Source organism: Colias eurytheme, chromosome 2 (genome assembly GCF_061535395.1).
Source record: "Colias eurytheme isolate Ceu_HAF_F1 chromosome 2, ilColEury1 Martin Lab GWU primary, whole genome shotgun sequence".
In the NCBI taxonomy this organism is placed as follows: domain Eukaryota; kingdom Metazoa; phylum Arthropoda; class Insecta; order Lepidoptera; family Pieridae; genus Colias; species Colias eurytheme.
Window position 1 is genome coordinate 10599735 of NC_142981.1, and position 13752 is coordinate 10613486.

At 31.9% G+C, this 13752-nt stretch overlaps 1 protein-coding gene across 1 annotated transcript in view; it reads left to right on the forward strand.

Moving 5' to 3' along the window:
* Window positions 1-13752, forward strand: part of LOC149910661 (uncharacterized) — a 113751-nt gene that overhangs the window by 23837 nt on the left and 76162 nt on the right. Inside the window, exon 2 of the mRNA XM_090116005.1 lies at window positions 3526-4000. Within this exon, the coding sequence (XP_089972131.1) occupies window positions 3526-4000 (475 nt within the window). The remainder of the gene's footprint in view (window positions 1-3525; window positions 4001-13752) is intronic.

The window sequence follows — 13752 nt, forward strand, 5'->3', positions numbered from 1 at the left end:
TTCATAATATCGAGTTGCAAAGACTAGAGAAAGTAAAGCTAGGAACAATTTGTTTTACTTAGGTATTTAATATTTTATAAACTTTCATGCTAGATATGTTAGTCGTAGTTAGTTATTTATTAAAAAAGTAGATATATAGAAATAATTGAAAAGTAATTTGAATGTTATAATGATGCAATGCTTTGGACATGTACTTACGTCGTATATAAATTGTAATGTGATGTTTTGCATAATTACATACATTACATAATAATGTATTAATTTATATTTGAAAATAATAGTCACTTGCACACGCTTAGGCACTATAAACTATAAAAAAGTAGTCTGAATTCTGAATATGTTAAGCAGGTAAAAGCCAATGTCGTCACTGCCCTATAGACAGCCCACAAAACATATATCTATAAAGTCCAAAAATATCTCTCAAATTGGGTCAACTATCACTTACACCAATTATCATAAAAACCGATACAGCACACATTTGTTGGGAAACGTATAAAATAGCCATTAGCTGTTTTCTTTATGTTTAAATAAGTAACAATCGTAAAACGCAACTTGTTTTAGTTTTAAAGACCAGTCACGTACCATGATGTCTTATGCCGGCTACTCATGTACCTGCTGCAGGGGCGATATTAATACAATCTTGGTTGTTCGGCGGTCGGGGCAATTTCAGTTGTTGTCTAAATTGCCCCTGCTTGCCTATACACATCACAATTAAGGAGCCAATGAAGGGTCCAATTCCAATATTGCCCCTGCTGCAGTTACGTGAGTCCAACAGTATTATTTCCAGTGTGGAAAAGTGACAGCGCTATAGTGACAGGTCCACCGTCTAGACTATCACTTCCCTCCGAAATAATACTTCTTTAAGTCATCTTGGTTTTTTTATACTATCTGAATAGGTGGACGTTTGATCCCAGTCCCACCTGATGGAAAGTGGTGACGAGATCTAAGGTGGTAAGTCACGCCCGCCTAGAAAGTTCCTGTTAATTCGTCTCTTGAAAGTTCCCATGTTGTTCCCTTCTTTGTAACCTTGCTTATTGTATAGCCTAAATCTTGAAAAAGGTTACAGGTTAACGTCACGACGAAAATAGTTGACTATAAGTATAGTGAAGTGGGTAAAACCGCGGGGCGATAGTTAATATTTATTAACGCTAATGTTCTGCGAGGGTGTGGTAATCTCCACATTCCGAGTAGCTCAATTTGTGGACGGGCTTCAATCTTATAAAATAAATATTTGGTCTTTCGATATATGTATGTCCGTTTGCGATAAAAATATGATTCCAAATTCGCGGCATAATAAAATATACCGAGTGTTTGTAAACTGACGAAGCAGTTTGTAAACGGAAAAATTGTTTGCCTCCAACATACATATATGATACTATTACAAATATTATAGAGCAGATAAAACTATTGGTCCAAATTAATAAAATACGTTATACATATTTGATAAGACTATTTAAAGTGACTTTTTAACAGTAACTGCTTTGACGAATCCATATTCAGTACAAAATGGATATAAAACAGACTAAGTATACTCCGCCGTCTGCCTGTCTGTCTGGCTCTATCTCTGAAATATATATTTTAAATTTGATTTGCTGATTCCAATATGCATTCCTATTACAAATCATAACAGACAATTTATAAAAGGGCATATAGTTAGCGAGTTTTTTTAGGTATGGTATCATATAGAGAGTATCATTGGAAGATATCGAGTTAAAGTTAAATTTAAATAAATGTGTTTTCTGTCGTTTTAATATTTACTTAGAAACAATTTGAAAGTGTGTGTACCTGTACTTTAGGCAATCTGATATCATTGAAACATTATTTGGGCATTTTATAGCCCTGTACTAAACGTGAACAGTATACTAGTGGGTCATTAATATTCATTACAGAGGCGGCTCGTGACAAAATTTTATGGGTGTTCACTTGAAATAAAATACTGAAAATACATGGTGTAAATCAGTACAATTTATCAAAAAAAAAAATATATTATATAGATTCCGGGATTCAGGGATTCCGAAGACTCATCATGCCCCCATAAAGCAATTTGAAATGCACCACAAAATACGACACAATCTATTAACCTTCGTAAAATATGTCTGTTTTCATCGACACGGTCATTGAACTCGCGTATTGACTTTGGGTACCTACGCGGAATCTAGTGCTTTACGAATGTCTTGTCGTCCGATAGACGCCAATTGCAGTTCATTCAACAAATGGTACCGAGATTGTGAATGTTTTTTCATCTTGATTGAAAGATGAGCTAAGTCGTCAACGCCCGTTTCAGTCCAAGCACTCTCACCTCCGCCGGCCGCGCCCGCTTTAAATAAAAGACACGGAAAACAAAATAGTTTGTTGCTTTCATCACAAACACACAACCACGGTGTTTTCACATATTGTTCAGATTTAAACACACGCGTATATGTTTTCGTTTTTGTCGTACTTACATTTTTGCCAAGTTCAGGCCGTGGCGGTCCCTTATTAGCTTTACATTCAAGCCGAATTTGTAACGTTTTAACACACTTTTTAATGAACGCCACATTATAATTATTGTTCATTTTAACACTCACAAGTAATACTGATAACTACAGGCTATTTCAACACGTATTTTATAATTTTAATTAGAAAATTGCATGAATCGCGCGCGTGCATTGAAGTTGACTCGAGTGTTTTGTTTATATTATAAAAGTGGTAACTGGCAACCTCGCGCGCAATCGCTGTCCTGCCTGGCGGTAAAAACGAACCGGCAACGTTTGCGGGTGCGGCGCTCCGAATTTTGCTACTTTTCCATAGAAAATCTTTTGTTTCACGCGCAGGGCTCTGGCAAAACCCTCTCTTTCACTCCTATTGGATTTCGTATTAGGAAATGTACTAAATCTTTTTTCATTGGAGCGCAATCGTGAGCGCACCGCTTCGCGCGTTACATAATACAGTAGGTATTTACAGGTGTATGGGATGATGGAATGATGGATATATTCATTGGTATTAACAGTAGTTTTAAAGATTACGATTGATTTTAAATAGTAGATAATAATTAATGTTAATAATTAAATTAAGGAGTATGATTTTATTATAATTATTTATGGGAGTTCACTGCACCAGCGCTCCTTAGGGCGAGCCGCCTCTGATTCATTAAGCATGTGGGTTACAGCAGGAAAGTCATACTAATCGATACTAAACACACCTTTGTTATCTGTATTATTAATTAATAAATTAAGGTGTATTATTTATATATCGCTTTTGGATTAATGAAATAGGAGCTAAAAATACTTATTTAATAGTTTGTAGAAATTGTAACTATTTCGAGAATTTGAACAGTTTGATTCATTTGTAGATTAAATTCAAATATGGAAAATATGAATGCAAATAATTTACTGTAATAACAAATAGCAAAACAATGTAGAATGAGTGAGCTCAGTGGCATGTTCACTACTAGTTAGTCTCGAAAGTGAAAAGTGTAGTAAAAGTATTAAATAAACATCTAAAATTTTGTAATGATATTAACATCGGTAATTTCATTTGTTTCAGAAATTGTTGAAGAACAACGATGCAATGATTTCGAGTTCAGACTGACCTGTCGAGACTTAGATTCGCATATAGCAGTACTGGAAGCGTGGTATACATCTACAGACGATTACCATCGCCTCTCTAACGAAACTCACGCCAGCTACACAATTAAAACGCAAAATGACACGGAACTCGACAAAGTGTACATCTACACTAGTCCGAAACACAACGGCGTGTATGAGCTAACAAACCATTCTTTATTTGAAAATTACACGAACATGAACACTTCGTTCGAATTTGATTCGAGACTAAATGATACATTTGTGAACGATACAATGGATAGTGTGGATATGTCAGTGGATTTTATGAATGTGAGTGAAGGGTGTGGTGTAATGCCGTATGCGCGTAGTTACGCAAGTTGGCGGGAAGGTGATAAGCGACGACGGTCGATGTCGAGAGAGTCATCGATTAACCTGCGGGCTCCAGTGAGTTACAGGTGAGATTAGAACCAATGGTAAAAACAATTACTTTTTAAATGTGCAGGGAATGAATTTACAGTTTTCGGTCGTAATTGTGATTTATATACGATTTGTTTAGAAATTTAACATGTATGTAAAACAAGGTAAATAATTCCGCTCTACGCTGTCATAACGGGCCCTCGACCGCAATACATGAATAAATAAGGAATCATATTATGCTGGAATTGTGTTAATGAAATAATTCGTTGTTTATTATCAAGTCTCGTTAATTAGTTACGTAGAATTATGGCATTCGAAGTTTTAATTAGGTACGGTGTATTATTGAAGACAAGAATAATTATATATCCACGTTCTACATATAGGTTATACATTTATTGTGACTTTTCGATTCTATTTATACATATTATACAGTTGACAATTGAAAGTCCATGTATTGAGATTTCTGTTACTTTTACAACATCTACCTTCTTTTATTAATTATTGTATTGTGTCCTTACTTGTACTTCTCTCTGTGGTGCACAATAAAGTATTTTTGTTTGTTGTTTGTTTGATCTACCATTTTATTCATTACATTCTACACTACACTGTATATGATTCAATTCTTCTTTAAGGCTCCTTAATTCCAGTTGTCAATTATTGTGAGAAAGTCGACTTTTGAAATGTATTAAAGGAGACAGAAAATGTTGTAAAATGTTATTCTAAAAGACGTACAGCGATAACACAGTTATTGCAAATTGCACTAGTATTGTACTATCTCCCAGGGGATGGCTAGTCTGTAGTCATGCCGGCCTGACCTTGTATCTTGTGACTGACTGTTGCTTTTCTTGAATACTAAAGATTTTGCTTGATTCTGCCTTGAAGTATCTTTGTGGATTTTAATGTTAGTATAAATAAATAAATATAAATATTTCAGGACAATTTACACACACGGCGCGATCTGGTCCAATACTAAGCTTTCGCTTGTGTTATGGAAACCAGGTGGCTGATAATAATACATATACCAGATACCTATAATTTTAAATAAATACCTATATAGATAATTAACAGACACAGCAAACATCTATATTCATCACAAAAATATTTGCCCTGGGTGGGAATCGAACCTACGACCTCTGGCTTGGAAGGCTCTCACTAAAAACTAAGCGAACCGGTCAGTTTAAGAATGTATATCAATATTACCATGTATAATTTGAGTATACAGCATCTATTAAAAATTTATTTATTTTATTTATTTATTAACACTTTATTGTGCTGGCATACAAATAAATCCTTAAAATTAAAACTTATAACTAGTCCAGCACAGAAGGCGGCCTTATCACTTAATTTAGTTTGTATCAATATCAATTTATAGCAGTCTTCATTTGTTCCTGTGGGAGAAATATAAATTGTTAAACTTGTTAAGCTATTATTTGTCTGTATACCAAGTACGAATTTTTATAAGTTTCTATCATTTTCAAGAAGCAAAAAAATGTAAGAATGCTAAAATCATTTTTCGATAGAGTTGAGCACCTTTTTGTAACGTAATATTGTAATTTTGTTTTTAAGCAACAATTGGCAATTTGCTAATATTTTTGATGCGTCTCGATCCGGGCGGACATTGCTAGTTAGTAGTAAGACTGCAAAATTAGTCAAGTATGCGGATATCCAATTCATACAGATAGGACGATGATATTGATTATCAAGATTACATTTTTAATGGATTGGTGGTTTATAGTGTGTGGTTTATAGTAATATCTATTTTATATAGAGTCTGAATTGCAAGAATAAATTTCTCATGAAATTTAATTTAAAAAAAATAAATCAAGGTTTTAGAGAATCTGAAGTTAGATTTCAAGTTCAATTTTGTGGATCTGTTCGATTTTCCCTCACAGATTAATTGACTTATCTAAAGAAATACCAACATTATTATTTGACTCAAAAACTGTTACTGTAAAATAGAAATGCTTTCTTTATATTGTATCATGAGTTATTCATCATAAAATAGATTAACGTCAAAGGTTATCATAAAATAGGTCGAGATAAAACGAACAAGGTGACAAAGACCGCGAAGATGAGTTTCTTGTTTTGACCTGGATTGTTCAATAATTCGAAATTCCCTAGTGTTGATATGACCAAGGAAATAATGTGATAAAATAAAAGCCAATTTTTATTAAACATCCTAGGTATGTAAGTAGGTAGATAATGTTTACCAATACCACAGAAAATATAATAGTACCTATCGACTGTCGTATGTTTATAAGTTATAACTACAAAGTATATAAAAAAATAATAAGTTACAATATCCAACATAAGTATCTATGTTTTTTTATATTCATCTTTGTAAAAGTTTTCTTAGCTTAGAATTTTAGCTTTCTGCTTGAGGCTTTTCACGTATGTTAATGTTTTCTTCTTAACTATTTACTTATCTTTGACATGGTGTAAGTAAAATAACTTTCAGAGTGGTTACGTTGTTAAGAATAAGAATGAACTATAAAACTAACATTCTCATTTCATTTGGATAAATTTTCATAGATATATATACTCTGTATTTATCATGAATCTTTGTCAAACAACATTCTTATTTATCAGCAATAAGAAAAGGAGGACATTTAAATACATTCAAAATTATTTAGTCCTTTTCTTATAAAATTCGATTACTATCTAACGTTTCATCGATATCTTGCAATGGGGAATGTTAACAAGAATCCCTTTGATCTTGGACGATTTACGTTATGGTATGCGAAGCGTTAGTCATTTGTTTAAACCATAGAGAATAGAGATGTTTGGAATTTTATAGTATGTATCTGTACTAATTATATGTTTAAAACTTCATTACTTTTATTCACTTTTGTAATTTATTTGTTCTTCGTTTGAACTGGAACATACGACTAACCGGATAGGTAATTGTTGATATTTTTATTTATTAATAGTGTAGACTGTTTAAGTTTTTATTTATGTAAAAAATAGTGTATGTTTTATGAATAAACTAATCTATCAGAGACAGACAAATAGGTAACTTTAGTAAATTAAGCACTTAAAAAATAAAACAATTATTATACTATAGCTACGCCATTTAGAAAATTAGACGAATTTAATAGATTTGTACTCAGTAGGTTATACGTTTTAATATTATAATAGCTATGAACAGTAAAATCTCCTATCTTCAATACTGATGAATAATAAGCTTTCGAGCAAACAGTGGAAGATGGCGAATCAATGCGAAGGAACGTTCGTGCGCAAATATTTGTGCCAATCTGCCCTAATACCCTCCTCTATTTGAGATCGTGTCTATTTCAGTTCAATGTTTTATGAGAACCGAGTAATTACGTGAATCAAGTTATTCATGTTGCAAAAATATCGTATGTTATCATTCCCAGTAGATATTATTTACAATTGTTGTTAGTATGAAAACAAAATTTGGTTAATATATTGTTCAGAACTTTACAGAGATTTTAGCTCATAAACATGTGTGATTTCTATTATGAAGCTTTTCTTTCTTTGCTCTTGAATTCAAAATATATTGAAGAATTTAGCCGTTCTGCAGGAATTTGTCATCTTGATAGATCAGGCATTGTATATGACGCAAACGTGTGTACCAAGTGTGTACGAACGCGAAGCCGCACGCAAAAGCTAGTTCAGTTTTGTTCGTGTTAACATTAACACTAACGAATCGCAGGCTTTGTACTTATCAAACCGCTATTTAGAAAGCAATCATTCATGTATAATATAATACATTTATGCGAAATAACATCAGTCACAACTCACAACTAACAGGAGCTTTCATACATATACTACAACGTTCACCGTGATTAACTAAACACAGTCTATTCCGTTACATTCTCTAATTAACGACCTAGTAATTGGATTAGAATTTTAGATACGAATCCTGATACCAATTATGTCTGAAACTTTATTAAAGACCGGTTCTTGGAGGGATTACGGACATTACATGTTGGAGAATTAATTGACGTCCATTTAGATCGAGTCCATGAATTTGTCAGTCTACTGGGGATTGAATTGCTTATAAGATTTTCTGAATATGTGCTTGTTAATTGATTCGTTACGAACAGATTTTTAAGGTTTCAGTTGTATATTGTTTGTTCGTAAAGGCGTAAAAGTAAAACACGGTAATGTAAGTATTATGGTCATTAGTTGATACGATTCTGTTTTTAGAACTACGCCTCTATAAGTAACTCAATGTATCTTATTTAGTATGCAGATAAATCACAGCGCGAAATACAATATAGATTACCTATAACATGTTTTATACATGGTTATATTATACTGTATGTACTTACTAGTATTTAGTATTATATTATCTGTGCTGTACTTTTAGTTTATATACTTGCATTGCCACAGTTAAATGCACTTCTATAATAATAAGAGCGTTACAAGAACTACACGAGAAAGCTTGCTCATTTCGTATCTATTAGTTTGTGTCAAAATAAAGTGTTAAATTAGGGCGGTTCGGAAGCAAAGCCGTTAATCAAACAGGCTATTTATCATTAGCTGTTACGACTTGTTTATCTTGTCATGTTGGCTTAGTATAAATTAAAATGTTATAAACATCAACAAATAACAGTAAAATAAACAGTAAAGTAATGTTGTTATTGAATTCGTAATAAACTAGACAATAAATATATTCTACGATGTATGAAATACATTATTAATTAATTAATTTAGAAGAAATATTTAAAATGTCACAGTCATAAATCATTGCGCGTTCAAAACCACTTTTGACTACAAAAATCAATCAAAAGTAGTTGTACCGAAGCTCGATTTTGTATTATTGAAGTCTTTACTCAGGAAGTCAGGAAGACCAAAGCTCCGTTGGTTGGATGGTGTGGAAAAGGACTTGGAAGCGATAGATGTGAAGAATTGGAGAGCCCGGGCAAGGGATCGAGGGGTCTGGAAGAAAGTAATGGACCAGGCCAGGGCCCACTCGCGGCTGTAGTGCCTCAGATAGGATAGGAAGTCTTTACTACTGTTTAAATCCACAAAGATAACAAGCTTATCTACAGACCGCACTCTTACTTTCAAAAAGGTTATTAAATAATAATGAATGCATTTAATATAAAAGCCTATCATTTGTAAGGCATTTTAAAGTGTTCAATTTCGAAACTCCACACGCACTCTGTATAAATTAACAACATTTTATCGATAAATGCGTTCCGATTATCTACTAAATAGTAGGTTACTGTTTTATAATCTCGTCAGGTAAGTTGTTTAAAGTTATAGCCGCGGAAGCTGTTGCATAGTTTTTAAACAGTTCTACTTTTGTAATAAATACAGGAGCGAATTAACAATGTAAGACTAGCATCCCTTTGAAGCTTACTATCTTTGATTTCTTACCTATATGTTATTTATTTGCAAATGTGTTTAGACTTTCGGAAATTGAACTTCGTGGACAAGGAATGTGTTAGATTATAACTGGCTATTAGTCCCAAGTCCGACCGGATTGATTGTATAATCGAAAAATAAACCTCTGCTTACATCTTAGCTTATTGTTGAAGTAATTTTTAAAATAGTTTAAGTACCTAGTTACGGAGCAATTATTAGGTATCTAACAACAAAGACAAATAAATCCCCGCACTTAATAATGTTAATATGTAAATATAAAATCTAAATATCAATCCACATTTAGTATCTTACGCTAAATTACATGTACATACTAAACTATAATTAAATAGCGACTTGTAAACGCACAGAGTTATTCCAACATCAATCAATCGACGCCCATAACATACGCAATATAAATGTGAATAAAATAGTCCAGATACTCAGGTATAAGTTTTATTTCAAGCGCCGACTAAAATTGGATTAATGCACTCGCAGATGTGAGTACAATGTTCGGAAATGGATCTCGCTAGGCGATTTTCTAGGGCACGGAATATACGGGTGTGGATTCCAGTGACGTTCCCGATGCGTTGGTGAACTAGTTATAACTATGGTCATGTGTTCTCATATTGCTATAAAAGGGGATGTTTCTCAATCATATTGCATTTTTTATAACCGACTTGCAGAATGTTTCATAAAAATATATTAAATTATAATATTTTTTAACACACAATATTATATTAATCTTCCTAGCGAAACTACAATGGGATTAAAAAAATGGTAACGTATGTAGATACATTTTTTTAGTCTTCCACAATTTTTTTATTTCGAATATCTTTTATACTTACTTTAAAACTCAGCAAAATCAACGTTTGCCAAAACTACAGAGTACTTACAAAAATAGCAACTCCTTATTTTGAGATTATTTTTAACGTTAGGTATCATAATAGAAGAAATATTCCGAATTAATATACGTATGTTCACAAATATGAGATAAAAAGCTAACTACAAATTTCATTAAACTGTTACGTTCATTGGAGATCCAATTAAAATAGTTTTATTCAATCTAGAACACTTTAATTAGATTTGTTTTGCTTTATGATATTAAAAGGCTTTTATTGAAAAGAGAGAGTTATGAAAAGGTTTGAATTACTGAGATCAATCTGTACTTTTTATGGACATATTGTTTTTACTTTAAAAATTAAGGTGTCATGAGTTCCTTTTCAAATCGTCTTATTGGAGATTTTACAAGAAATAAAACGAATTAGACTATTTATTTAAATCCTTACTAATATTATAAATGCGAAAGTAACTCTGTCTGTCTGTCTGTTACTCAATCACGCCTGAACTACTGAACCAATTTGTATGAAATTTGGTATAGATATATTTTGATACCCGAGAAAGGACATAGGATAGGTTTTATCCCGGAAATCCTACGGGAACGGGTTTTTCTCTGAAAACGCGGGCGAAGCCGCGGGCGGAAAGCTAGTTCACTATAAAAACGAGTAGTTATTATATGAATTTATATTATGAATTAGACAGTGTTAAGAAAGGTTCGAATATTAATTAAATAAGAACATTTTGTACACAATAATAAACATAAACTTATTTTATCTTAGATGTTATTTACTTGCAAATTATCTTTTATGAGAGCTCGTTAATTAGATAGTTAAGTGCGATGTCTAGTGTCAGACACCTGAGCACTGTCTAGAAACTAACCTTGAACTTTTGTTAGGTCATTTGATAAACATGTAGTGAGATTTATTTCTCTAGACTCTGATTTATTTAATGGTTGTCGGTTAGGTCATTTGATAAATAGATTTATAGCTCTAGACTCTCTGCTCTATTTAAAGGTTATTGATGGGTTCGCAATGTGGTCTATATTATTCAATTTTAGGGCCGATTATTCAATGCTTGGATAAAATTTTATATTTAATTTAAAATGGTAGTTTTATACATTATTCGACGAATAAGTTTTAATCAAGGATTGAAAAATCAGCCCTTATTTTTTAAGGAGATATAGTGGTTATTTCAAAACCATACTTGAATTACTGAAACTTTTAGAATATTCTTTACTACATATTCTCGCCCCGAGATCAAAATGTAATGTAATGCAAATAAACACATTTCTTTATTTAATTTAAACAGCAACTGTGCCTTTCATAATTAAGAATGACTGATGAAGACTATAAAATGCGTAATAAAGCTGACTTAACTGTGAATAGCGTGTTCTACGATAAATATATTTTTATATGTATTTGCTTATACATATTATACCCTAAACAGAACAATTAACAATAAACATTTTCAGAAAACTCGACGCAATTTTGGAAAATATTATTGATAATCAAGATAATTTACTTATATGTTTGACTATCATTATTTTTTATCTGTTTTCAATATGGAGACTTTTATTTAAAGAAGGAGGTCAACCTCGTCAACCCTTTATTTTTTGGTTAAAATTTTAAGAGAATGAAAAATTATCTTTAGTACTGTCCAGTTCAAAACTCCGCCAATATAAATTGAAACACATTATAAACATCTGTAATAAATACACCATAAAGAATTCCAAAGCACGTTGTGGACAGGCTTAACACAAATAACTAGCAACTAGCAAGTTTGATTAAGCGCTTACTTAGCTTCGGAACTTGTTAAAGTTGTGGATACGTCGTTATACGGTCACCGATGAAGTTAAAGCCAATATAAGCTTGTTCAATATATTATATGTGATTTCAAATAGAGTACCACTTTGTGGATTTTGTTTAAAATTTTCATATTATAACGTGCTATCTTGCAATAATTTGTAAGGTAGAGCAACAGTCAAAATATTTTTAATTTTTATGTATGTCGAAAATATGTTAAAATTAGATTTTTGAAGTGAAACTTCTTTATCGGGGTTGGAAAAAAATTAAGTGTAACATTTTTCCGTTACGCGCCATCTTGTTTTTATCCCTCACGCGTTATTGACGTATTTCTGTAAAGTTGCATATACTTAGTAAACTATTTTTTGAAAAATAAGGTCATAAAGGAGTTTCACTTCTTACGTGTGTACACTAGTACACGCACACATTTTTTTAATCTGATAAAACTTAGTGAAAAAGCATATTAAAATTTAAAATTGATAAAAGTTAAATTAAGGAAGAGGTCATTTTATGCCTCTTTTAAATTATTATTAGGTACAATAGTATTGAATTCATAATGTGGTCTTCTTTAAAGTAGGTAATTGTTAACCTGTAAAAATATTCTTAATCATTTCCCTGGGGTTAACAAACTGCAGGCTTGAAAGGACTAGTCGATAGATGCTTCTTCGTTAATACTTGAGTCTTGAGCTCTCTCTTAAGACTTGCCGCAGTTTTGACGAGCAAAAGCACTTTTATGCACCTAGAATCACAAAATAAACGACATGAACAGCGTAAGTGTAATTGAATTATATTATTCAACAGAGCTATAAGAGAAGATTTTATTAAATCATTATTTAATTATTAGATTAACAAATAATTTCAATATTTATTACGATGTTATGATAAAGATTTCAGTATTTTATAAAAACATATAACAATTATTTAAGTAAACAAAACTCTAATACATATAACATTCTACACTAAATAAAAATTGTCACGTTCGATTCAAAATTGAAGATTGAAATTCCTATACATATTTGAATACATCTTAAAATATATTCTTTGTCACGACAATGCTCGAATCGAAATCAAATATTCTGACAATAGCGTAAAATAAATTCATGGGAACATTCTATACAGGATTTTTATCACAAGTGAGCATTACCTATAGGTTCTAGTCTCTAGAATGAAGGGACTTTATTTTGACCTAGAACCTATGCCGTCATAGCAGAAAGGGAACGAAAACAAACATTATTATGCATAGGAAAAAAAGTGCTTTGAAAGGCATATTAGAGAAAGTGTCGTTGCTTTTTTCTTAGTAACCAATACAACCAAATTTATCTATATAAATATATTTATAAATTTATATTCATAATTTGTTTTTTTTAGAGATATTTACTTAAATAACTATTCATAATATATTGATGAACTGTTTGTTGGATCAAGATAGCCTTGGTGGACGAGAGTCGAGAAAGCGCGTATTCTGCATAAGCAATTTAAAAAGTTGGACAGTTACAACTACAAACGAGGTAAAAAAGCTATTATTCGTTCAATAAATTTACGATTATTCATGTTTTTTATCGCTTGCTTTGCGAAAACTATCGTCCTTAGGCTTCATTGAGTAAGCTGCTTACAGCGGCTTAGAAGGCTGACGTGTTGGCAAGTATAGTTTTTGTTCCTACGATGTTTATTAATAGGCGTTTTAATCATGCAGAAAGTGGAGTAGGCGCCGTGGAGTTTAAAGCGTTTTCTTTTAAAGTTAAATAAGAAATAGTACGGATACTTATACATAAATATCCATACTAATATTATAAATGCGAAAGTAACTCTGT